The 27,266-nt window shown below is 39.1% G+C and overlaps 1 protein-coding gene across 6 annotated transcripts in view; it reads right to left on the bottom strand.

Annotated features, from left to right (window-relative positions):
- Window positions 1–27,266, bottom strand: part of ATP8A1 (ATPase phospholipid transporting 8A1) — a 232,249-nt gene that overhangs the window by 43,487 nt on the left and 161,496 nt on the right. For all 6 annotated transcript variants that reach the window (XM_047855524.1, XM_047855526.1, XM_047855525.1 and 3 more), the window contains 4 exons: window positions 10,318–10,501; window positions 10,114–10,224; window positions 3,189–3,263; window positions 2,962–3,084 (listed from right to left, as the gene is read on the bottom strand). In XM_047855524.1, the coding sequence (XP_047711480.1) occupies window positions 2,962–3,084; window positions 3,189–3,263; window positions 10,114–10,224; window positions 10,318–10,501 (493 nt within the window). The remainder of the gene's footprint in view (window positions 1–2,961; window positions 3,085–3,188; window positions 3,264–10,113; window positions 10,225–10,317; window positions 10,502–27,266) is intronic.

Here is a 27,266-nt window from a genome sequence, read left to right as displayed (position 1 = left end):
CTACCACTGTTACTGAATTTATAAAAGGCTTCCACAACTTTTAACACCTGTCAACATCAAAGTTCCTACAAGTGTAACGTCGTTTTAGTTAGTACTTTTCTATATCGATTGTACTTTAAGAACAAGGGAGCATGTATGGCTGGTACTTTCTCCGTGGCAGGGATGTGCAAGATTAAGTTATAGAAAAACCGTTTACAATTCTTATGGTCCTTTGAAGTGCGGCAGTTTTGTCATTTAAAAGTGCTTCTTGCAAGCAAAACTTATGCTAAATAAAACTGGCATGTATTAATAGTTTTAAGCTGTTCAAACAACAGAAATTAAGTTGCCTGCCTCCCAAAATTTTCCACTGTGATCTCAATCTCCTTTGTTAGCTCACCCAGCCACAGCGGATTGTATGATCCAATTTACGCTCCAATACATTACACATTTGAACTTGTGTTACTCATTAACCTTTGTCTCTTCTCCTCACTATGTCATTACCACAAGTTTTTATTTGACAGAAAGCACAGGTGGGTGCAAGAAAAATTAGTTCTACTTTTCCATTTTCCTGACCGATACTTATTGTCACATGCTAATCCTTTAACCCCTGTCACGACCTCAGAACCTCCGACCCTTTTTACCATAACAAACGTAATCATCATCATTCAGGGCAACAATGCTTCTACACTGGGGACCCACAGCAACTGCTGTGTATACAACTATGCATTTTGTAGCCATTTGTCCCTGAATTTTAAAACACTTAGATGGGATTTAATCAAAGAATTTTCACTGAAATCATGAGACAATCCATAAATACTATTAAAAATGGTTGGCAACTTGTATATAAATATTCAAAGGATAGAGAAGTTGTATAATCTGTTTGTCTTGATCTGATGACTTTTGAAATGCATGGGCTCTGCAGACAATGAAATACTTTGTAAACAACAAAAGAACAACAAAGGATACAAGGAAGGATGCTTCCACACTGAAACTATAAACTACCTTTTCCTTGGCCACAAGACTGTCTAAAGTTGCCATGTGCAGAGGGCACGAAAAGATGTGACTTTCCAGGAATGGCTTCGGATACTCATGGCAGGACCAATTTATGTTTTTAAGCAAGAGTACCATGGCCAAGTCTGTGGCTGGGAAGTTAACTTTTGAGAGAGTATCGTGGAGCTTGAGCTACGGTAGACTGGACACCTGTGACTGAGCTTGATACAACTGTCCAGGTTAGTGAGAATTACTGTTAGTATGCCAGTAGCCCTGGAACTTTCCCAGCTCTCAGATCACTTTTCCAGGAAAACAACAGTTCACAGTCCATTGTATCTGCTCTGTGTCTTACCGTCATTTGAAAATACCCACCACAGGTAACGAAAAGAATTTACAGCAAAGTGGTGCCATTTAATAAAAACTGGACATCATAAACAAATTTTTAAAAGTCCAAAAATCGGGGCGCCTGGGTGGCTCAGTTGGTTAAGCGTCTGACTTTGGCTCAGGTCATGATCTTGTATTTAGTGAGTTTGAGCCCTGCCTTGGGCTCTGTGTTGACAGCTCAGAGCCTGGAGCCTGTTTTGGATTCTGTGTCTCCCCCAACCCCCTCTCTCTCTGCCCCTCCCCCACTTGTACTCTGTCTCTCTCTCTCTCAAAAATAAATAAACGTTAAAAAAAATTTAAAAATCCAAAAATAAGACATTCAAAAATTAAAGCATGCATATTGCACATTATAAGCACTAAACATTTTCAGAGACTATTAGAAATACTTTTCAGAACCAGTGGCCCAGGACACTTCAGCTTTTGTTGTTGTTGTTAATTGACCAAGTTCAGTTATTAAAAACAATGCCAACAAGTCGTATCTGCACACCTGGATATGCATGCACAGCGCATTCATGAAGACCTTGTCTCAGAAGATGAATGACACCCTGGCTATCAAGTCAGCGTTTCCAGTGTGAGCTTAGCGGAAGTGAAATGCCTTTTACTTTATTCTCTTGGTATACTGAGAAAAAATGTCCTTTGAGGGTTTTACAAATTAATAAACATTAAAAATATCCTACGGTAACTGTCCTAAATTCAAAGCATTGAATTTAGGTCACATCTGATTATTAGTAATATGCCAATAACCACGTACTGTACTAGATGGGAAAAGTTCTGTGAAGGTGTATTATATTCGTGGCTTTTATCATATTTTCAAAATAGCATCTACCTTGACGGTTACAAAATTAAACATTTTTCTTTCACTTACCCTGAACAGAAACCTGAATTATTAACAAACACTGGTGGAAAGACTTTAAAATATAAACCTGAGGGAAAGTAAACTATGCAAAAATAAATGAGATATTTTTGTTGTTGGGATGAATAAACACCATGACCCCAAAGGATGACAAATAGTCCATGGTGTGTTATGTAGGGTACAAACTCAGAATGTGATTTTAGATAAACGTTAGATATTTTATCTTGTATTTAAAATTTCATGGGTTGGAAATACTGAGTATTATGACTGAGTTATTGGCCAGAGATTGTAATGCCCAATACAATCTAATATTCTTATGAGGTTGAAGTTATTTCACAAAACAGAGAATTGATAAAGAATGATACATCATCCACCCCGCCACCACTTTACACATGTAAAGACAGACCTTATCGGTCCTGGATGACTGACCCCTGGGAGGAGTGAGCCTTTCCCCGCAACGCTGCAAAGACAGAAAGCCGGAGGGCCAAAAGGACACTCTTGTCTGTCTTTCAGACCCAATTTACTGCTGCCTGGCAAACCCCAGTGAACTGTGGTTACAAGTTAATTTTATAAGAAAACAAACATATAAAAACCCTTCTCAGTCCATATCAGAACCTGAGGCAAATATGACTTGCCGTGGTCGGAACCCTGGAGTTGTTTCCTTAGCTTTGGAAGACCAGATGCCCCATGTAATTAAAACAGGAGAGCAAGTCCCCCTGCCCGCCCCAAACATGCGCCGGGACATCCTGTCCTACCTTGGTGTTGAAGTCCAGTGCGTTCTGAGACGTTTTGTATAATTCAGGATACTTTAACATATTCTCTTTTCTGCATGATCTCTCAAATATTCCGAGCGTTAAGGGAGGCATTGCTGTAAACATCTAAAGGGCACAAAGTGGTTATTACTCCAAGCAATCTAACGCAGGGTGAACCTTTATCTCAAAGTATTTAATGAAACAAAAATAATCAAATGTCCTCAACTTACCACATTGTAAAGACCTATACACCATCTCTCAAACAGGATCTGTCCAGAGAAGCCATTAACAAAGGCAAACCAGATCTAGGAAGAAAACAACCCCAAATCCCTCAAATTAGAACACAGAAAATATAAATGCATTGCTTAGAACCTGAAAACTCAACCACTGTATAATGGCCATATTAACATATTATTTTCACAACTTTCTTAAAAATGGCATTTATTTTTTAATTTGAAGAGATGCTTTCAGAAGATATTTGCTATTTAAGTCAGAATTGGCTTTAGGTGTTGGGTCAAAAAAGAATCCTATTAATAGCCAATCATACATTAAAAACATTAAATATAACTTTATTTTCTAAAAGGTACTTTAGGGAATATATTTTAAGCCACTAAATTTTTAGAGGTTTAATTCCTTTTTGAAAGATTTAACTTTTGGTAATTAAATATTATTGTTTTTATTATAAAAGAACATTTGTTTATTTAGCAAATGAAATGATTTCCTATGACAATACCATAGCGATTTTCTTCTGTGTTGGCTGTATTCATATAGGTTATCTATATACATTCACAAGTTTACCTTACTGGAAAAGTGTTAGTGTCATATCCTGTTCCTTTCCCTCTTAACAGTACAAAATACACATTTTCTCAAGTTGTTACATATCCTTTAAAATGACATTAATAGATGGACATCTTCTATAGCGTGACTCTAACTATTTTGGGATATTTTGTTTGCTTTCAGCTTTGGTATGGTATAGAATTCTGAACTAAAATTCTTGTACAGAAATCCCACATATCTCTATTTTCTAAGGACGGATTTTTTTTTTTTTTAGAAATAAAAGCTTTATGAAGGTATAACTGATATACAAAAAAATGCACACAGTTAATGTATACAATTTGTTAAGTTTGGACATATGTATATATTCGTGAAACTGCCACTGTAATGGAGGCAACCTACATATCCATCACTTCCAAAAATTTCCTTGTGTCCCTTTGTTTTTTTTTAAGGATGAATTCTCAGAAGTAGACCTAACAGGATAAAAGTTGATAAACCTTTTAGCATTTCTTGATAATTACAGCCATCAGAATGTGAAATCTGAATTTATATATTAAAAATATCTGGTAATGTGAATTTATGCTTTGAGTATAAATAAATCTTCAAGTATAAAGCATCGTGTTCTTATAAATTTTGCAATTCTCTTAAAAATGGAAGACTTAACTTTGGATACAAAATTAAAAGGCAATATAACAAAAAACTTTAACATGTTTAAGACAAACAGAAAATGAAGTGAATATTAGTAAGTCAATCATACATATATTACTTTTAAGAAAGCAGACTGAAAATGTAACTAAATCTCAAGTTGATCCGGAAGAAAGAGAAGCCTAGCCGGCAATGAGATTACATAACCATACACCCAAAACCAAAGCACAACAACAACAACAACAACAACAAAACCTGTTCCAGAAAAGCAGTCCTGACATGCCAGTCAAGTGAATTTTTGAATCAGACTTGCGGGGACTTTGCCACACTTCACGTTTCATTTAACCTCATTATGGAAGCATGAATTGCTACAAATTCACCATTTATCAATATGTACCCAGGCTGGCCTCCCTATGAACAGCTTCTGTACCCACATTGATCTTCTTCCTTTTTATGGAGGAAAGGATTGATTGAGCATATATAAAAACGAATGTCTGCTTCATGAGATGGAAAAGAAAACAAAGGAGAAGTAGCACATGAAAAATAAGTCCAAGTTGTGTTAGGGCTGTAACACACATTAACAACAACAATAGCAACAGCACAGGGACCGGAGTCGCATCTGAAATTCTTGCTTTCTTTGCTACATCTATTTACAGAAAAAAATTGAACGTCTGCCCTAGACTAGTAGTCAGGTCATTCATGTGTGCGTGCTTTAAGAGAACTTAGAATCTTTAAATGAAGGTACATTTATTCCTTAGGGTGGTGCTGCTGACTTTACACTCTTTTTTCTCTTTTTTTTTTTAAAGTGTAAGTAGACACAAGATGACAAGATGAACTTTAATGCTCTCTTGCGTTTTCACATTTGGCCTTTTTCAGATATGGATTATGTAAATACATATTTGTGATACTCTGGGTGGCGGTAATGTTCTCCCTGACGGGGTCTGTGATTTATTGTAGTAATACACTCTAAGAAGCTCCTTCTGATGCCTTAGAGTATGATAGCAATATATGGAATTATTAAACACCAAGTTTCAAATTATGGCCTCACTAGACTATGAAGATGTGGTCCAGTCTTTGTTGGTCGGAAAAAAAGATGCACACCAAATTTATCCAGTGCACATGACCTGGATCACAAGGGTCCAGTAATACATGTATCTGCAGTCATCGATGCTGTGTACAATAAGAAAATTATGTTACGTTTGCGTGTGAGTAAACATTTGTAAATGTGAATGGTCTCCTACCGTCTTTGCATATAATATTCTGTGCTGATTCAAATGCCACTATGAGCCTGAAATTTAAGAACCTCCCTCAAATCAATAAATATTTACAGAAAGCTTAACATTCAAAATAATTTGCACATAAACGAGCAAGTCTGCATTCAAAGTTCATTTAAAGAGGCCTCACCGCGTTATGAAAGAAAAGCAGCAAGTTTTAAGTGGAAAGCTATAGACACATTTTTACCTTTTCATTTCTCCTATTGAAAGGAATGCGAACATGTTTTTAGAAATTACCTTCCTGCATTTGAAAAAAATTCTTATTCCAGTTTCTTTTTTGAGAAAGGAGACATGACTAGAATATGAACAGAATCCTTTACTATGGTATGCTGCACTTTCATACAAATATTTTGCCATTCGAGTGTACATACACTTTAAAAAGGCCTTTAATAAAGAAGTCTACTGAAAGGATTTCAAGCTAGTGTGATTTGTAGTGAAAAGATATATTAGAAAACTATCCCATACTAAATAAAACAACACCTAAATGACTACAAACACATAAAAGCCCCTTCTTTGACTCAACCAAAACCATGGATGCAGAAAGAAAATACCAGTCTTTCTGCGGAGGTTTGGAGATTATTTAAATTCACAAGAAATCCACGTCCCAGCACAACTCGTGCTGGGAAAGTATCACCTCATTGACTTTAATCAAAGCTTCTGGAAATTAGAAACACTACATTGTTTTGGGATCTTACCAGAAAACCTGGATGCGACCAATCATTTGAAAGAAAAGGTCCTATTTTGTTAGGAAGGAGTCAGCTATTTCAGAGAAAAAAAAATCCCTTTAGAAAGAGCAATTTCAATGAACACCTAGGGCTGCCGCTGGGTGGCCACCACAAGTGAGTGTTTTATATTGCCACCTGCCGAATCTGTATTTATTTGTCTGGCCGTAATTTATGGCAATGGAGTCACTAGATAGTGACATTCCTGGCAATACAGCAATGGGAAAAGCAGGTTTTGCAGATAATCTATAAAACCCATGGTGTTCCTTTATTAGCAAAGAAACTTCAGACCTGGTATTATTTTCTAAGTTCCACGTCCCAACAGAGGCGTGGCAGTTAAAGCTTCACAGACATTTTCCTCATGGAGCATTTCTGCATATTAAACAGCAGCTTACAAATAGTCAATGAGTCCTCTGCTCCCACGCCTGATCAGCACAAAAAACTGAAAGGAGAGATTCGAGACTGGCAGTTATCCTCGCTAGAGACACCCAGTGATGTGTTTTCTGTCTATTCATTCACAGTAGTGACATGAGCCATTAACATCTGCAGAACTTGTTTTAGCTGGCAAAAGTTGGGTATCTGGGAATTGATTTAAAAGGTCAATTCCTTTCCAAGACAGTTGAATTATATTCAAAATATATTTCCATAAAGTGCTAAAAGAAAAATACCTTAAAAATGAGATTTCCAGTAGAGTTTAGGACTTACTTCCTTTTCAATATGTAAAGTATTTGATCAGTGCTAAATATCTCGTGAAGAGGCTTTAAATTCAAAGCCAAGTGAAATTTAGGGCTAATCAACCACAAATCGCGTAACTCTGGAGCGGAAACAGAGCTTGCAGTGTTCGTGTCTCAGTTGAATATATTTTATTTCCCCCATTAGTACGTAACTTTTGTCCACTTCGTTGTTGATTGTCAATGTAGATTTTAAGAAAAAGCAACGAGCTGACTACTCACTTCATTGCACAAAACTAAAGTTTTGTAGTAGATTTATTGCTGCTAGTGTTTTTAAACTCCTGGTGTCTTCAAAAGTATTTGTTACCACCTATGTAATCTGATATTCTTTTGAATATCAATGTTTTGGGATGAGAAGAAAATTAAGAAAAACTAGAAGTATAGAGGGGATTGGGAATCAAAAATTATTATTTTAGAAAAGAACCACAAATCTACACATACAACAGAGAACACATCTATATTTGGATCTCATAAGCTATTTTAGAAGTGCATTTTTCTTTAAAACACAGACTATTCCAGACCCAATTCAGCAGTGATGAACAATAAACTCGTAGATTATGCTGTTTAGGTCTCCAAGCATTTGCTTATTTTACCTAATGGGTTGTAACCTAATTGCAGAATTTTAGTGACCAGTAAATGAAAGTGCCTGCACACTTTAAACTAAGTTTCAATTTTCCTAGCCTGAATCTTAAGAACTATGTTCTATCAACATTTTAATAAGGAGATCAGCATTCTGACAGAGGCATAAAGAGCAGCTGAACCAAACATACAGCAGTTCCCAACCAATGTGCCAATCCACCGATGTTTTGTTTGTTTACAGTGTGACTTCTCTGGCGTAAAGTATGAGCTATTATTTCCATTTCCATACAGCGAATGGTTAGCTTGTGTCTCTCCTGACAGAAGTGTAGAAACAGCAGATTAGAGGGCAAGGTGGCATAAACAAACGTGTGAGAGAGCCCTGGGCAGATTTATGAGGGTGTGGGAGGCCCTCTGACAGGAGTGGAAGACGGAGGGTTTTCCTAACAAAAGCTACGGGGATCTTTTTTAAAAATTTTTTTTTTCAACGTTTATTTATTTTTGGGACAGAGAGAGACAGAGCATGAACGGGGGAGGGGCAGAGAGAGAGGGAGACACAGAATCGGAAACAGGCTCCAGGCTCTGAGCCATCAGCCCAGAGCCTGACGCGGGGCTCGAACTCCCGGACCGCGAGATCGTGACCTGGCTGAAGTCGGACGCTCAACCGACTGTGCCACCCAGGCGCCCCCAAAAGCTACGGGGATCTTATCGTCACACTCTGTAGAGCAGGGGGAGCAAGAAACTGGTATCACCTAGAACTTAAATATTACAAACACAGCTTCTAATGATATCTAGATGTTGGAAAAAAAAAAGTAAATAACTTATTTATTATGTCCTGGTTAGCCACGTAGTTCAATTTGTCCACTTAGCCACAGGCCACACGTGGCTGTTGAACACTTGAAATGTGATCAGTCCAAATGGGGATGTGCTGTGATGTAAAATACGCACCAGATTTTAAACACTTGGAATGAAGAATGTAAAATACTGCATTGAGTTTTTAAAGCGGTGACATGCTGAAATGGTAATTTTGAATATACTAAGTTAAATAAAATATGATTTTATTAAAAATTTTTTTAATGTTTATATATTTTTGAGAGAGAGAGAGAGAGAGAGAGAGAGCGAGCATGAGCAGGGGAGGGGCTGAGAGAGAGGGAGACACAGAATCTGAAGCAGGCTCCAGGCTCTGAGCTGTCAGCACAGAGCCCGATGCGGGGCTTAAACCCACAGACCTTGAGATCATGACCTGAGCCGAAGCTGGAAGCTTAACCGACGGAGTCACCCAGGCGCCCCTAAAATATCATTTTAAAATTAACCTGGGGAGAGAGGCAAACCATAAGAGACTCTTAAATACAGAGAACAAATTGAGGGTTGATGGTGGGGGGGAGAGGGGAGAATGGGTGATGGACATTGAGGAGGGCACTTGTTGGAATGAGCACTGGGTGTTTATGGAAGCGATGAACCACGGGAATCTACTCCAAAAGCCAAGAGCACACTTTACACACTGCACGTTAGCCAATTTGACAATAAATTATATTAAAAAAAAGAAAATGAACTTGGGCTTTAACTTTTACTTGTTGCTACTGTGCCTCCTAAAAAATTTAAAATTACAAATATGGCTTACATTGTATTCTACTGTCAAGCTTCTGGAGGACAGAAGCTCGATTTACTTCGTAGTTGCTGAACGTGCCTGGCACCTAGTAGGTGCTGCAAAAATGTTTATAAAACAGAATGAATTCTTTTAGAAGTGATATTCCTGACCTGGGGTTAAGTTTTAATTTTAATAATAATGTTATATTTGATACCAGAAAAGGGATATAGCGATTTGTTGCTATCCAGACACAGGAACTGAACGTTCTAATAATTTTTAGACAATTTCCTCACTATCTGAACTGTCAATAACTACCAGCTCAGAAGACAAAACAGGTCTGGGTAGCAAAGGATATATATATATATATATATATATATATATATATATATATATATAAGTTTGGAGCATAATGAGAACGACTAGATGACCAATACTAAAAATTATGTGTGTATCCTTCTGATTCTACCCCTTAGTAGAACTGCTGCCCTCAATTTTATGTCTGTCATTCCCTTACTTTCTTTTAAGGTAGTTTTCCATGTGTGTATCCTTCAACAGTGTCCTGCTTTCTCTAGTGTGGTTTTGAGCTGTATAAAACAAATGCTATGTAGTTGGTAGTCTTTTAAAAACTGAAAACAGTTTTCCTTCATTAACAATTCTAATTCAACATTACCTTACCAAAGCAATGTAACAATTTTAGCCAGGAATTTAAACACTGATCATTCTCTGCGGCCAACATGTTTGTAAGTTATAAAAAGTGGGCAGATGAAGGATTCACGAAAACAATGAGAAAACTTCTTTAACCACATATGCACGTGACAAGGACTGCACACTTAACCTGCTATTACCTCAATAATATAGAGGACTATGTTCTTGTAGAAGCAGTACAGTATGCACTTGGAGACTCTGTTATAGTTCCAGGCACCGTGAACCATCAACAAATTCTTCAAATACTTGAACTAAAATAAAAGTGGAAAAGAATTAGTGTTTTTTTCCTCCTACTGTCCAGCTGACGGGGACAAACGGCGCATTTTGCAGCAACGCTGCTTTACCTGAGCTATGGAGTAATCCGAGGAGTTCGCGGCCTGAAGGCCCTCGTTGCCACTGATCCCAACCCCGACATGGGCCGTCTGTATCATGCTGACATCATTCGCTCCATCCCCAATTGCAAGCGTTATGACTTTGACTTGTTTCTTAACCATCTCGACAACTTCAGATTTTTGAAGAGGAGAAACCCTTCAATTAGAACAAAGTGTCAATTAGCTCTGCTTTCTGAGAAAAGGAGTTTTGAAGTGTTACGGTCTTGAAGGATAAAAGCAGCGGAAGATCCAAAGGGGTAGTTCTATGAAGTACCATTGTGTACAAGTCTTTGGTCTGCAGATGCTCAGTTCTGTTACCCTGGTTGCCACTCTAAGGGAAAAAGAGAGTCTAAGAAGCAGGCCTGTAGGTGAAAGGTAGGAGCTGCAGGGCCCCGTTAAACACTACTTCACCGGAATGGGTGCATTAATTTGTTAACAAAATCACATTTGAATTTAGAAATTCCACCGCTTCCTAATAAGCAACATCAGAATTTCAAATTCTTCACATTTGAATGAGAAAGGTCAGGACAGCTGCTGGATGGTAGTCTAAATGTTACACTAACTAAATCCTATACTGTACCTTGGAAATAAAAGTTTTGAGCCTCTGTAAGCAGATGTTAGATAATGTACTATGCACAACTTCAAACTCCAAGGAGCAGTAGGGAACTGGCTAACCTCTTGATCTGTTCTCATACACCATGATGAGTCAATCAACCACAATAAACACCAAATGCCTGATTACATAGTTCATATGCCTCAATTTTCTTCCAAAGATACTAGCGGCCAAGAAGAATCAAGCAACCTTTTCTTCCTTCCTTCCTCTCTCTCTTTCCCTTCCTTTCCTTTCCCTTCCCCTCCTCTTTCCTTTTCTTTCTTTCTTTCTTTCTTTCTTTCTTTCTTTCTTTCTCTCTCTCTCTCTCTCTCTCTCTCTCTCTCTCTCTCTCTCTCATTTATTTAGAGGAGAGAGACAGCATGCAGGGGAGGGGCAGAGAGAGAAGGAGAGAGAGAATCCCAAGCAGGCTCCGCACTGTCAGCATGGAGCCTGATGCAGGGCTTGAACTCACAAACTGTGAAATCATGACCTCAGCTGAAATCAAGAGTCAAACGCTGACCGAACTACCCAGGCACCACAAGCAACCGTTTATACAGACAGGGGTCGGGAACAGAATACACCAGCATCTATACTAAAATCATATTTGGTGTTAACTTTGGATCAATTTATCACAGATTTTTAAAAGCCATTTAAGGGGGTGCCTGGCTGACTCAGCTGATGGAGTGTGAGACTCTTGATCTCACGGTTGTGAGTTCGAGTCCCACGTTGGGTGGAGAGATTACTTAAAAATAAAAGAGCCACTTAAGAAATAAACCCCATGGCAATGACAGAAGGGTTCAAAGACAGAATGCCTCAGCGTAATTCCTATATCATCCACAATTATTGGCAATTAAAAACAAAGAGGAAAACTAAACAGTGAACTGAGTCCAAAAAGCATGAAGACAGTAATTAAGTATGAAGAAACAACTACCACACACAATGTTAGTGATCAGAGTTAAATTCTTTATCAAGGTGAAGTGGAGTAGGTATCTGATACCTATCTGCTGGAACATCTGGAAAACCATTTATTATTCTATTTTAAAATGAAGACCCTACTCTGAAAGATGCTACCTTATAATTTTCCTGATTATTATAAATTTCCTTAGGAACAATTCCCAGCAGTGGATACTCTGCACAAGATATGTACCTTCAGGTGGCCCTACTGCCTTTCTGAAAAGCTTTCCATCAGAGCAGCCCCAGATTTTATTTAAAGTTTGAGAATCATTATATTAGGCTGTGAGTTACTTGCAGAGTGAACCAGCCTCCTCATCTTTGATCCAAAATAGGTACTCAATAAACGGCTGCTACATGAAAGAATTCTTTTTAATTCTTTCTTTGGATTTCCTTTCAGAGTCTGGCAATAGCACAAAATGGCCCAACTGTGAACACTGCAAGGGAATGGGTGAGTACCAGCCATTATGGGCTTTTTCACGGTTAGCCCCCATTTTTCTTTGAGGTAATTTTCCGTTCATTTTCACATTTCATTTAATTTTTCTTAACAGACTAATATAAACTGGTAAGCCCACTGGCTGTAGGCCAATGGTTTAAACATGGACTACAGCTAACATGTAGTAAATGTCAAAAAAGCATGCTCACCAAGAAATGATCTAAATAGCAAATGGGAAATGGACATGAAAAGAGAGAATCATTTGAAAACATTCATCAAATTGCCTTTGTAAGTTAACAGGATCACAATGTAAATAACTGTGAAGTCACGCCATGGGATCGATGGAATTAGAAAACGGTGGTATCTGTTTTCATCGGCTGAATGTGTCAAAAAGAGAAATCTCTGCATGGGGAGGTAAGACCAGAGATTGGAAGTAGCATCAATTTTGTTTTCTTTCTTCATGGCTATCACAACCAACCACTATTTCTTCTGCCTGCCACTATAATTTTCAATGTCCCCAAATTAAAATTGGCTGAGGATTTTCACCAACTTCGTGAGCATGGTTATCTCAGGTGTTAAAAATGGAGTATTAATCCCCTTGGCAAGAACAATGCCTGTGTGTGTGTGTGTGTGTGTGTGTGTGTGTGTGTGTGTGTGTGTTTTAAAAGATGATGATATAGCGAGAGGCGTCCCCAAAGTTACACTGTAACTTTTACTAGCAGCGGCATCTGCTTCCTTTACAAGCTAACAGCAGACAAGGGCTTGGAAGAAGATTCAACAAACGGCAGAAGCCTTCATATCTGATGTGTCTGACATAGCCGTTGCTAAGTGGGGATTCATAAAAAATAAAATATGCATACATAAAATATTTAACTCATGAACCCACAAGCTTGTGATGTAGAGCAAAGAGCCTTACTTTGCAGAGGGGTCTACTGTTTGAAATTCTGCCTATTTTTGTTGCACAAACCTCACTCATGAGGCACACTCCATGGCCGGTTTCATTCAAGTGGAGACCAGAACGTAATGATGCCTCCACCCCAGCTCACTGTTCTGTTCCCCACTCTAAAGTATACAGCAAATGGTTTAGCAACTCTGAAAGTCTCTCTAGAGTATTATACCGGGCTTTCCTAGCAACAATTTTGACTGATTCCTAGTAAGCACCACGTCATCTCATGAAAGCAAAAGTGCAGATGTGTCCTGAGAAGCATCCTTTCAGGTCTGGCCTAGATGCACTGTGGGCATCTCTTAGGGAGACAAGGTGGTTCAAGAGGATCCACGTTAGTCGAGCTGAAATCAGTTAAAAAGTTCTACTGTTTTTACAGCATCCACTAAAAAAAAAAATTTTTTTAATGTTTATTTTTGAGAGACTGAGAGAGACAGAGCATAAGCAGGGAGGGGCAGAGAGAGACACACACAGAATCTGAAGCAGGCTCCAGGCTCCAAGCTGTCAGCACAGAGCCTGACGTGGGGCTTGAACTCATGGACCACGAGATCATGACCTGGGGTGAAGGTGGATGCTAACTTGACTGAGTCACCCAGGTGCCCCTACAGCATCCATTTTAAAAACTGTTCCTTGGTACAAGGCAGTTACAAGATAGCAAAACAAACTTAGACGACATTAAAAAGGAGTGTAGCATAAAGCTTTTTGATATAATTGCCAGTACTTCATAACTTCAGAGGACGTGGAAATCAGAATTGCTTGAAAGGGGCTTCCTTGATGAGTCAGAATATGACTTGGCTTTGACAAGGAGAGGAGAGCTTATTGTCAGGTAAAAAAAAAAACCCAGCAAATAGCATATATTAAACTTCTTCACTGTTCGAAATCATCTAGAACATATTCCTTCTACCATTGTCCTATCTTATAAGAAGTCACTAACTGAAGTCACGCATTAGAATTTATTTATTTTCTTGACTTTCATAAACATGCTTCTATATTTGTACAATTTCCAGAATAGTCTAGAACAATGTTACTACATGCTAATTTTCCCAAATGTCTATCAAAAAACTAGAGATCCATGTTTGAGAGTAACTAAAAACTGAATTTTACAAACGCCAATAGTGACACAGTGTATAATTCAGAAACATTATAAAAGCACTTTTTCTACTCTAGACTTTTTTTAAAACCACGCATGGGTCTGCGTTAGGACTTCAATTATACATAGTTCTCTTCTCCTCCATTGTTGCTCTTTTCTTCTTTGGGAGAAGCCAGAGCCTCTGTGGACAAAGACTAATCAAGTATGTGCTCTAAAGATACAGTTTTCTTCCTGTGGCTCCACAAACAGAAGGTGGTCTTTTGCAATACAAACTAGCAGCACACTGAGTGTAATAGCTTTTCAGATATTATTTTGGCTATAGTTTCTGCACATGCCGTTCAATATTTTTCTTATTTGCTATGTAGAAACTCTCATTGTCCAGTGGACATTAGATCAGTGTACTGACAATTTTTACCACTTAAGCTGCAGGTATATAGAGAGCACATCTTTAATGAGCCTCATTTTGCACTCTTTTAATGGGATTAGCTAAATGAACTGCCTTTTTGAATGGAATACGGATAAAGACAGAATATTTTAGGGGACTTTTTATAGGTAGCCAAAAGGAGTATAATAATTTATCTTACTGTATTATGTTTTTAGGTTACTAACCTAAAAAACATCTTATATATACACTAGAAATAATATTGATAATGTATCTCAAAAACATACTGAAAACTTAAGTTACTATAAAGTTGCTATTAGAAGGTGAATCCAGAGAAACGTTTTAAGAACAAGGAGGAAGAGAGTATTTCTTAATTTTCCTGAAGTGTTTTTATAGTGACCCTGTGCTTATAGAGCCCCTGTATTTACTAAGCTTGAGAAGTGCTCCTGGTGACTCTTTAGAGGTCAGGATCATTAGTAGGGGGTTCTGCTGTATTTTCCAACACTTCTGAAGATTTCTCCTTGTGACTATCAGTCTATTTATTCCCCACTGAGTCATATTCCGCTAATAAAAAAAAATATAAAAAGAGAAAAAAAAAACCTAAGAGAAAAACTTTTGAGATCTTGACTCTGAACTAAAATTTGTTAGGCTCATTTGTAAAGTTTTGAATTGAAGAGGAATTAAAATTTGGCCAAAAAAAAAAAATCTGTTACATGTACCAAAATTACATAAATATTAGAACACTTCTAGAAACACATCGATTACTGGAATGAAAACAGCCACGTATATAGCATCTTCAAAACTATACTTAGCATATGGTACATAATGAAACATTCAACTACTTCTAGGTAAGAGAACTGTGTTATTCAAATGACTGATGAGTGAGTGCTTTCCTAGCCTCCAAAAGCAACATCTGTTGATATACTGTGCAGTCAGAGGCAACAAGGGGACCTTATAATACAGGGATTGAGTCTACAGAAATAAAATGCAGATAGCCTTTTCACAGGGCAAAAAGGGAAAGTAATTTTAAATAAGATGTCCTTCCGCAATGCATTTTATTAGATGCAAACATTTTTTCCCCCCATAATCATGGTTGTTATAGATGAACTACTCCTGTCTCCAGTTTCATTGGTTCTGATAATATTTTAAATAGGGACTGATTGTATTGATAGTGTATATTTGAATACGCATTTATGTGTGTGTGTTCACAGACACTCCAAACTACTAACTGGAAAATGTACCTTATAAATACCCCAAAAGGAAAAAAATTCCTGATAGAAATCTTTATTATAGTATCAACACCAGAGAATAGTTTGTCTACAATGCTACTGTTCATTTTCTTTCTTTCCTGCTTTCTTTCCTTTCTCTTTTTCTCCCTCCCCTTCTTTTTCTTTCTTTCTTTCTTTCTTTCTTTCTTTCTTTCTCTCTCTTTTCTCTCTCTCTCTCTCTCTCTCTCTCTCTCTCTCTCTCTCTTTCCCTCTCTGTCTCTTCCTTCCCCTTCCTTCCTTCTCTTCTCTTTTCTTTCATCATCTAGTATCTGGAACCCAGCTCAAGACTCAGCCCAGAGCAAATGTAAAATGGTAGTAGAACTGAATAAATGGCAATTTTGCAAAAAAAAGAAATTCATCTCATTATCTCATTATACTAACACTACAACTCTCACTCATTTATTTTTTTTTATTTACTGTTTGCTGTCAGGACGCAAAGTCTGTTTAATCTGCTCTGTATCTAGAATGCAGAGGAAGTACATAAAGGATATTGCATTCTCCAGGTTTTCTCACATGGATAGGAAAAACAGATGGAAAATTATTAGGTGGAGAAGGAAACATACCACCTTTTCAAGGGAAAGTGGGTATAGTCCGAATGGCTTAGAGCCAGATGACAGGGGGCCTCTGCATGTCAGGATAAGAAAGTTTGAATATCACAGCTACTAGCTCTATGCAACAGGAGGTGTTAATTAAAAAGATTTTGAGCCAAAAAAGAGCATGGTAGAAGCAGTGCATTAAAAATATTAATTTAGGGGCGCCTGGGTGGCGCAGTCGGTTAAGCGTCCGACTTCAGCCAGGTCACGATCTCGCGGTCTGTGAGTTCGAGCCCCGCGTCAGGCTCTGGGCTGATGGTTCGGAGCCTGGAGCCTGTTTCCGATTCTGTGTCTCCCTCTCTCTCTGCCCCTCCCCCGTTCATGCTCTGTCTCTCTCTGTCCCAAAAATAAATAAATGTTGAAAAAAAAATTAAAAAAAAATATTAATTTGGATTGCCCCCAAAATGTATCTTTTTTATATATGTAGATACCTACATCTCTCTCTACATATGTATCTGAACTGAAAAGAAAATGAAAAGAAAGGACATATGGCTTGGGTGTGGGGTCTGAATGGAAGTGGGATCAGAGATGACCCTGAGGTTTCAAATGTGAGTGACTAAGAAAATGATGGCCTAAACATCAACAGAAAAGGCAGGAATATGTATAGAGGAAAGGTCTCAGGAAGTTATAGACACTTGGAAGTTTAGAGAGCATTGGGATATCCTAGTGGCATCATTAACTATACTGACTGAAAAGTCAGAACTAAGCTTGGAAAAAAACTCAGAGCTGGGGATGTGCATTCAGGCATCACTTGCTTATTAAGTATTTAAGTGATCCTTTGGTATGTGGTGATATTTATATGGAAGAATATTTTATTTTATTTTATTTTATTTTAACGTTTATTTATTTTGAGACAGAGAGAGACAGAGCATGAATGGGGGAGGGTCAGAGAGAGAGGGAGACACAGAATCTGAAACAGGCTCCAGGCTCTGAGCTGTCAGCACAGAGCGCGACGCGGGGCTCGAACTCACAGACCGCGAGATCATGACCTGAGCTGAAGTCAGACACTTAACCGACTGAGCCACCCAGGCGCCCCTATATGGAAGAATATTAAGAGAAGGAGAAGAGCCTTCTTCTTAGGGCCATCCTTCTGCCCGTTATTAATTTAAGAACTTTCACTGACCTGACCTACTGTACCAGGAGTTAAATATTATGAGCCTTTACATAGGACAGTGGTCTATGAATTCTTGCTCCAAGGAGACAAAAAGTGCTAGAGACAGAAATCTCTCCTGCATGGGACAAGGTCCAGCTACCTCTTTCTGTCTAGGGAGCCTTGCCTATAGGAGTGGTGTGGTCCAAGTGGGAAGCATGTCTACTCCAGAAGGCCAAGAGTGCTTCTCCTTCAGGTTCTGCTCTTTTGCGACCTTGCTCTCAGAGTGGTAAGAGCTATGGCCTCCATCCATCTCTTCCTGGTTGGAGCCTATATGGGCACTTGCTCTCTTCTCTTTTCTTGTGACTCTGAGTAGGTAAGAAAGGGTTGGAACTTCCTTAGGCTGTAAGAAAATCAGCTTGCCTTTCCTTTCTTCCTTCCCTCCCTCATTCTTAGGAATTCTGTCCTATGTGGATGGGTTTCACCAAAGAATTGTCTCTAATCTTATAAATATCTAGTAGAAGAGGAAACAAGTGGTAGTGTTGGCTACTGCCCGAAATTGAAATCAAATCCTAAGCTCGGTAAATTTGAGGGTCACAATCAGCAAAAATCGATGAGAAGCCTTTGGAGAAAGACGAAGTGCTGGATACCTGTCAGAAGGTAAATGGGTGGAGGGAAAGAGTGGTGTTCCAGGGCCATAAATACACAAACAGGCAGGGAAAGCTTTTCAGATGCACTGTTCATTCCCTGTGGTGTCCCCATGGAAGCCCAGGCTGACCAGCGTCAGGGAGGTGAGAGTGGGCTGCATGGAGCAAAGGGGTTCCTCTCTCACTGTAAACACTATGGCTTAGGCTTAGAGCTTGTAGAAACTCAAACTCCCCCAAATAACATGTTGAAAGACACCCCAATTCTTGGGAGTATCCACAATGCCCTAAAACTAAGACCCCAGGAAAATTCCCATCTCCTACCTTGGGACAGGAAAGTTGGAACCATTTGGTCAACCTCAGGGCATGGAGCCAGGCAGGGACAGGTGCCAATGACGTGGGTGTGTTAACAAGGCCTTCAGTGTTACCTTATGCAGGTAATATCACCAAAACATGGCTGCCTTTAAGAAAAGCAACACTTGGGTAAAGGAATGAGGGGCAGGGGACAGGGATTCACTAAGCTCAGATGGAGCCCTGTCTCCAATTTTACCGCAAGTTAGGATGTAGCTTTCATCTTTCTCCCAAAGGACTTTGCTGCTGTTAGGGAAAATGGGGGAAAAAAATCTCACAGGTAAAACAGGATATCATGAGCACAAAAGGAAAAAAAAGCCTTATAATGACTTATAAGGAAACAGAACTGGTATAAAAAGATATAAGAATTTTGAAAAAGTATGATTAAAAAAACAACAAAACCTTGGAAGAATTTGGGAAAATACTGAAAACATGAAACCAGAACAAGCAGTTATAGCAGTTATAAGCAGAACAAGCAGTTATAGAGGCTCAGTTGGCTAAGTGTCCAACTTCAGCTCAGGTCATGATCTCATGGTCTGGGAGTTCGAACTCTGCATTGGGCTCTGTGCTGACAGCTTGGAGCCTGGAGCCTGCTTTAGATTCTCTCTCTCTCTCTCTCTCTCTCTCTCTGCTCCTCTGCTCTCTCAAAATCAATAAACATTAAAAAAATAATAAGACAAAAGAAATGAGGCCAACATAGTAATAATTATAATAAATATAAATAGGTTAAATTCACTAACTGAAAGAGATTCTCAGGTTATATCAAAACAAAAAACAAAAAACAAATTCAGCAATATGGTGTCTAAAAGAGACACGCTTTATAATAACAGGTAATAATAACACTTATTTGCTCACTATGTTCTAACTTTACTTGTTTTAATTCATTCAATTCTCAGAAGAACCCTATAAGAGGTTACTATTATTGTCATTTTACAAATGAAGACACTGAGGCACAGAAAGATTATATAATTTAAGGAAAAAGAGCAAGTAAGTGGTGAAGCCAGGATTGAACCCTAAGCAATGTGGACTTAGAGACAGTATTCTTAACCACTATATTATACAGAAGGATTGAACATAATGGTTTAGAAGAAAAAAAAAAAAGACAAAGCATATATAAAACAAAGGAAAGCCAGGTTAGCATTATTAATATAACATAAAACAGAATTTAAGGCACAGAAAAGGCAATGATGGTCAGAGAGGAATCTTTTTTTTTAAATGTTTATTTTTGAGAGACAGAGAGAGAGAGAGAGAAAGGGAGAGAGAGAGAGAGAGAGAGAGAGAATGTGAGTGGGGGAGGGGCAAAGAGAGAGGGAGACACAGAATCCAAAGCAGGTTCCAGGCTCTGAGCTGTCAGCACAGGGCCTGACGCGGGGCTCAAACCCATGAACTGTGAGATCATGACCAGAGCTGAAGTTGGACACTCAACCAACTGAGCCACCCAGGCGCCCCAGAAAGAAACCTTATGTATGATTTCTCACCAGAAATATTCAATTAGGCCATAAAAACCCCCAGCCGACAGTTCAGTACCCCTATTCTTCTTCAGTGTGCTGCTTTTCTTTATAGCAACTATTACCAAGGATTTCATATAAATCTATCTGATATATAATAAATCAACTATGACCATTTATACACACAATCATACACAGTATTACCTTTGGATATATACGTGTAATGATTTTATTGAACAACAGCTACAATGTGAAGGCAGGGATTTTCCTCTTGTTCACTGCTTTATTTATAGAACTTATACATAGCAAACATAGCGAGTGCTCAAAAAATATTTGCTGAGAAGGGGCGCCTGGGTGGCGCAGTCGGTTAAGCGTCCGACTTCAGCCAGGTCACGATCTCGCGGTCTGTGAGTTCGAGCCCTGCGTCAGGCTCTGGGCTGATGGCTCGGAGCCTGGAGCCTGTTTCCGATTCTGTGTCTCCCTCTCTCTCTGCCCCTCCCCTGTTCATGCTCTGTCTCTCTCTGTCCCAAAAGTAAATAAACGTTGAAAAAAAAAAATTAAAAAAAAAATTTGCTGAATGAATGAATGAATGAATGAACTTCAAAAGCAGAAATCTAGAGAGGTAAGTAGTTATATTAAGAGATGCTAGGGGTGCCTGGATGGCTCAGTCAGTTAAGCGTCTGACTTTGGCTCAGGTCATGATCTCGCGGTTCGTGGGTTCGAGCCCTATGCTGGGCTTTGTGCTGACAGCTCAGAGCCTGGAGCCTGCTTCAGATTCTGTGTCTCCCTCTCTCTCTGCCCCTCCCCCACTCACACTCTGTCTCTCTTTATATTAAGAGATGCTTAATCTCCCTAGTAATCAGAGAAGTGAAAACAACAAGGTGCTTTTCAACCATCAAATTGACAAAGTTATAAATTCAGGGATGCCCAGCGTTGATGTTAAGGTGCAGAAACAGCAACCTTCTCACATAAAGCTGGGAATGCACACTCTGAGTAGAGCTGCTTTGGAGCAATGCGGCAATTCTGATTGAAACAAAATATAGATATAGTCACAGCCACACACTTCCATTCTTAAGTATATAATAAAAAAACACTTGGCATGGTTATGTAGAGAGGATATTCCCTTTAGCACTTTCCAGGGTAGCAAAGGTTTAGAGGCAACTTATATGGCCATTGCTATGAGCATAAATAAAATGATGTATATTATTCTGATGCATTAGATAACAATGAGCAGTGGTGAGAAGAAATAAACTTGCTTTCCATCTGGTAACATGGATAGTCTCCCAACTGTAGAAAAATTAAAGAGGCAACAAATTTGTGCTGGAGTATTATAAATATAGATCTCTCATTTCAACACACATATAACCATATTATGTATTTTTCACAGTGGCACACATATACAAATAAAGTGTGGCATTTGGAAGGGAACATGTTAAATAGTTAAGAATGTTTTCCTAAGGTGGAGTGCAGAGGAAGTGGCATGTAGGGCAGAAGCTAAAATAATGCATAAAAATCAAACAAGAATTTGCTTCACTTTGGCTTTGGACCACTTCCAGCTTAAGGGGAAGGCTAGCTTGTGCCTCTTCCCGCCTGGTCCCGTGGCTGGAATTGTCCTTTTGCATCTTGCTGGCACATCCCCCTAGAACAGAGGGGAGGCATTTCGGTGACAGAGCAGGATCTGATATCTGTGGTCCTAGTTCCTCATCTATCTCCTACTGAGACACATAAATATCTATTGACACTTCATTCAAAAACAAATTGAATTCTGGAAATTCCACATTTTAACGGTTTTTCTTGAATCCCAGGACACAGAGAAATTTAATGGACCCTCTAGAGTGGCTGTATAGCTGTCACTACGGAAATAATGTCAGTCATTTTTGAGGAATCATGGAGAAAGGGAAACAGGCAGGTAGAGAGAGACTGGCAAATGTCTCAGTTTTCCAGAAAAGAAAGCTGGAAATTACAGCCTAGGGAGGTTTGAGTGAACCTCATGGATGTTCTGTCAGAATGTCTCCCGCTTATCATTCATTCACGAGCCACAGACACCATGCAGGGGTCAATAGACTATAACCCCAGGGCCAAATCTGGGCGGTAGCCTGCTTTTTACATAAAGACTTATTGGATCACAGTCACCCCCTTCATTTATATTTTGTCCAGAGCTGCTTTCACGCTATCGTGGCAGAGTTGAGTAGCTGTGACATAGACTGTATAGCCCAGAAAGCCTAAAATACTTACTATCTGGCCCTTTACAGAAAACGTTTGCTCACTTTTGCTCTATGAAATACTCCCTTCCTCTTGGAAAATACTATCTGGAACCACCTCCTCTTTCATGCCTTAACTTAAAAGCTTATTATATCCATTTTTCGTCTCTCCGTCTGCTTCCTTGGTAATATGCCTCTTGTTTTGCAAGATCATTTTCCTCTAGGATGTGCTCTTTTCCTTCTCTTTACTCCATGCCCTACAGTTGTTCAACACTCATGGCTTACATCCTACCTGGTCTTGACTCTTGAAGCCCTAGCCTGGCTCAAAATGCCAAGCCTCTAATTGCTCTAAATGGGGATGGCTCACATGGGTTTATTAGAAAGAAGGTGATCACTAGAAACCCTATGGGTTCAAGGAGAACCAGTTACACCAAAGTAACTCTGCTTTCCTTTCCCCCACAAAATCAGGTCAGTAGACAGATTGAAGAAATATTGTAGGTTCCATATACCATGTCCTTAACAAATCGGAAAATGAAGCCCTTTATTCTATCACCATAGAACTGAAAGAGAACTGTACATAATCTATTAGGTGGATTTGTTTTTGAAGACACATTAGAGTGCTGACTATTGATTTATGTAAAGCTTTAGGGAGGCCTCAGTGGAAAGCTGCAGAGTCTGTACTTAAAATTGCTGAACAGAAAAGAATCATCAAGAATTTGAAAGTAGTTATGGAAGATACGTACACTTATTCCAAGTTAGCAAGATATAAAACAGAAAAAGACTGAAATGAGTAAGATAGCATTTAAGAAGCATGATCATGGAAATCAAGATAGCACTTACTCTTGGGAGGATAATAAAGCTACAGGGAGGGGAGCGTGCGGGGGCTTCTGAGGTGCTGGTTATGCTCGAGTACTTGATACAGGAGTGTACTTGCTTCATGAAAATTCACTAAGTTGCATGCTTATATTTTATATACTTTCCAGTACAAGTTAACTCTGTTTTACTGGAGTTATATGATCTGCAGTTCTAATCGGTGTCTGTGCGTGTGTGCGTGTGCACGTGCGGCTGTTGGGTGATGGTGGTTTATCTAAACTGATCATATCTAAAACTATATAATGTTGAATTGTAGTGGAATTCTTAAGTGTTGAAATTTATTAATATTTTACTGTCAAATATGGACTTCCCTGGTGGGGAACTGTATAACATAAGTGGCTACCAGATGGTACCATGGCCTTATTATTTAACATTACTCAGGAGAGGTAGAGTAGCAAATGAGACAGACAGGGCTGAACAGCTCATTATATGATGTTAAAGCAAAACATGGGCATTTTATGAAGTTATAAAACTTATTCAGCATGTCCTCTTTTAGCCATACATGTATGAAAGAAATATTCTCTCAACATATCCAACATTTATTCATATTTTCTTGGAAGCAAACACGGGGTTGACATTCATTAACAGTTTGTAAGTCTTCTCAAAGTCAAACATCTGCTTGGCATCCAATGGTGTTCACAAACTTTTTTCTTTAAAGGAATGTCTGTTGAGCATTTATTAGCTTCATTTGTGCTTTATGACTACCCTTTAAGTGCAGAACATTTATTTAGGGAAATCCTTCAAGTTTAAGACAATCCCAAAAGATTCAAGAAGTAGATCTGTCTTGACCCTTGCTTAATGCAGTCATGCTATGACACAGAGTATTCAAAGGGTCCCTTTAGACCTTTTCTAGGAGGACCGGTTGATCAGACCAGGGTGAAAGGTTTTGCCTGGAATGCCACTCCTGAGTGACGACTCTCACTGAAGTGTTTTTTTTTTTTTTTAATGCACTATGGGGAAAATGGCCCAAAAGGGGGTTAAACTTTGATTAGAGATGTTGCAAGTCGGGAAAAATGCTTACTTCAATTTAACTTCTGCTTTTCAGAAGACATAAGTACATAAATTATGTAGAAGAACGGTGATTACTAGACAGTCTAAAAGCTGGAGGCTCTAGGCCAATTTTCAACCAACTGTCACAGAACATAAGTTTCAAAATATGTTTAAGCTAAACTGACAACTACAGAAAAAATGTAAAATTCTTTGAAAGGCTGGGTTATGTGAACTGATGAGGATCTCAGAAACCACATGCTATTTAACACACAGCAATACTTTCCTGCAACATTCCCACCCTCTTCTGGAGGGAATATTGAAAGAGGTAGAACAGATGCTTCCACAAATTAAGCTGATCCAAGCGGTAGACAGACCCGTCCCAGCATAGAGTGGCCCACAGAAGAAGGGTTTGTCCAGAAAGTGAAAGGGCCAGGAGAGGTCCTCTGGCCCAGCGGCTTTCAAGCTGGAAGGAAATAACTGAGGAAGGCGTGTATGTGCACGGCTCTCCCACGGCTCTATGTCAGAGAAGCTCTACTCTCTGCTGCTTAGACCTCCAGGCTCTGTGTAGGATTTGAATCATTGCTCTCTGCCAAGCTCTTCTTTTTACAGGTCACAAAACCAAAGCCAGAGAAATTCCACTAGGCAGCCAAAGTGCCAGAGAGGTAAAATTAGAACAAGAATTTTATGAATCCTCAGATAAAATGCCATTATATGTACCAATTATGCAAGCTCTAAGAACTTAGGGCATAAAATGTTGGTAACTGAGATGAGGAATTATTTATCTGGTACAGTAACGTTGCAGAATAGGTCTTGATTTTCGCTGGGCACAGAAATCTCCACAAGTCTTGGAGCAAGCTTTTCCCTCTCCTACCTGTGTAAGAGTTTTAGGGAGTCTGTGAAGCCCCTAAAATGGTGAATTCAATTTTACATATTTGTGTATATGTGTATTTTGCGGGAGTGGTGGGGGGCAAGGGGTGTTGAAAATGATGCAGAGTTTTCACGTTCTTCAAACATCTGATCCCACCAAATGATGGAATTGGTGCATTTGAGCAAGGGAAAAGAAGGAAAGAAGGACCACAAGGAGTTTATGTTTATAACCAGGAAAACTGATCAGAAACTCCTCTAACGTTACATGCATGTTTCCTATTAAACTATTCAGGTTATACAGGTAAGTGTACACAGAAGTAAAAAAAAAAAAAACAAAACCTGCATGGTATCTATAAAAATACAGGACATGTTGGGCAGATAAAAACAGATTTCATTTTACTTCTTGGGTTTTACATACTTAAAAAAATTACTTGAAGTATAACATGAAACCTTCCCTTTGTAAACCAAAACCAGGACTCCAAAGCCCTGAATAATTTTGGAACGAGGGGATTATTTCTGTCTCTGAATAGTCCCTTCAGAAAATGGCAGTGAGTGAGAGATATAATGACTACTGACTGAGAACAACTGTTTCTTTCAATTCAACTGTAGGCTTTTCAGGAAAAACGCTCATCTTTATAACTGTGTCAATTAGGCAAACACCGAAAACTGCCTTCTGCCCTCTCTGCTGATAATGTCAGGGAAGAAAGTGGCTGATGTAATCCTGAAGATGGAACTAATATTGAGAGCCTCATTATCCATTACGGGAAGGCTTTCCTCTCCACTTCCACTCTAGCTGGTGGCCCAGAGCAGACTCTGGATGATTTTCACGTGAGGACTGACCAAAAAAAAAAAAAAAAAAAAGGAATATCAGAAAATAGTTGGGTGGGGAGAAACCCATAAAGACAGAATGAACACAAACAAATTTGTGAAACAGTACTGTATTTTGAAATAATATTCAGTATCTGTCTGGAGTGTATGTTCTAATAGCAGAAAATAGAGAATTTCCTGAGGCTGGGAGATTGTCATCTTCTGGGAACCTGGAGTGCCACCTGCATTTAATGGTAAAGAAAGATCTACAGAATTGCCCACCTATTCCTCACAAGTGACAAAAGCGTATCATGGAAATTGTACTTCAAGGTTAGTAAGCTGAATGAGAGGAATACGGTCTGCGCCACTGGATAAAATGCCAGGAGGCACTAGGCGGCCAAGAAGGTGAACAGACATAACTACAGCAGTGGCACTGATGAATTCTCAACACCAGACTGGAAGTTGAACCACAGTCCTTAGGGGAAAAGAGCGAGTATGAAGGCACTCAGAAGAAAAAGCTGAGGAAAGATATTTTACTTAAAAAAAAAAAAAAAAAAAGCCCTAAAAACTCTAAATAAAACGCAGTGTCTGCATAGGGACCTTCAGGTCCTCAAACATGCATAAAACAGGACGGAGGGAGGAAGGGGCCACACACATCTTTATAAGCTCAGTTTCAGAGCTGAGTTGCACGTGCATGGCAGAGTGTGATTCCCTCCCAGGGACCTGGGCCCAGAGGAGCCCTGAGATCCATGTGACTTGTGAGCCATCCAGAACAAGGATCTCGGGAGAGAATTTCACAAGCTCACAACATATTTTTTCTCCCTTGACTCCGCTTTCTAGTGTTTCTCTCCCTCTGCTATTGTTTAATTTTGTGGTTCAGCTTTTGGAAGAATGGTGGGAGGTACTGTGTTAAGCAATGCTCTAAGAATGAGATCAGCTGCAGGGACTGCATTATGAGAACTGGCCTCCCACAGCTTTCAAAGCAACTGTGATTCTACTTAAAAGGAAAAAAAAAGGATACATGAAGGAGAGCAGGCAGGAAGTCTTATTCATCCTTGTAGGTGCGGCCCATCTGCTCAGCACACAGTAGGGCCAGACCAAGGGAACCGATCACTGAATCTAAAGAGCTCTGTATTCCGTTTTGTTTTCAAGCAGGAGCCAACAGTCGTATCACTTAATGTGCTTTTGAGCAATCTTTTGTTGATCCTTGTGATCCCATTAGTGAAAGTGATTAACAACTAGACCTGGCACACAATTATCCTGATGGAAGGGTGTCAGAGTTGAACACTACTAAGACTTGGTCAAGAGATTAGCAAGGAATCAAGAAAGGTCACTGGAAAAAGCAGAGTTTTAAAAAGGATGGTGATAGCAAAGTGCAAATGAGACCATCAAGATA

The sequence above is a fragment of the Prionailurus viverrinus genome, chromosome B1, assembly GCF_022837055.1.
Source record: "Prionailurus viverrinus isolate Anna chromosome B1, UM_Priviv_1.0, whole genome shotgun sequence".
Taxonomy (NCBI): Eukaryota; Metazoa; Chordata; class Mammalia; order Carnivora; family Felidae; genus Prionailurus; species Prionailurus viverrinus.
Note: the sequence above shows the minus strand (reverse complement) of the source record. Positions and strands in the feature narration are given on the sequence as shown.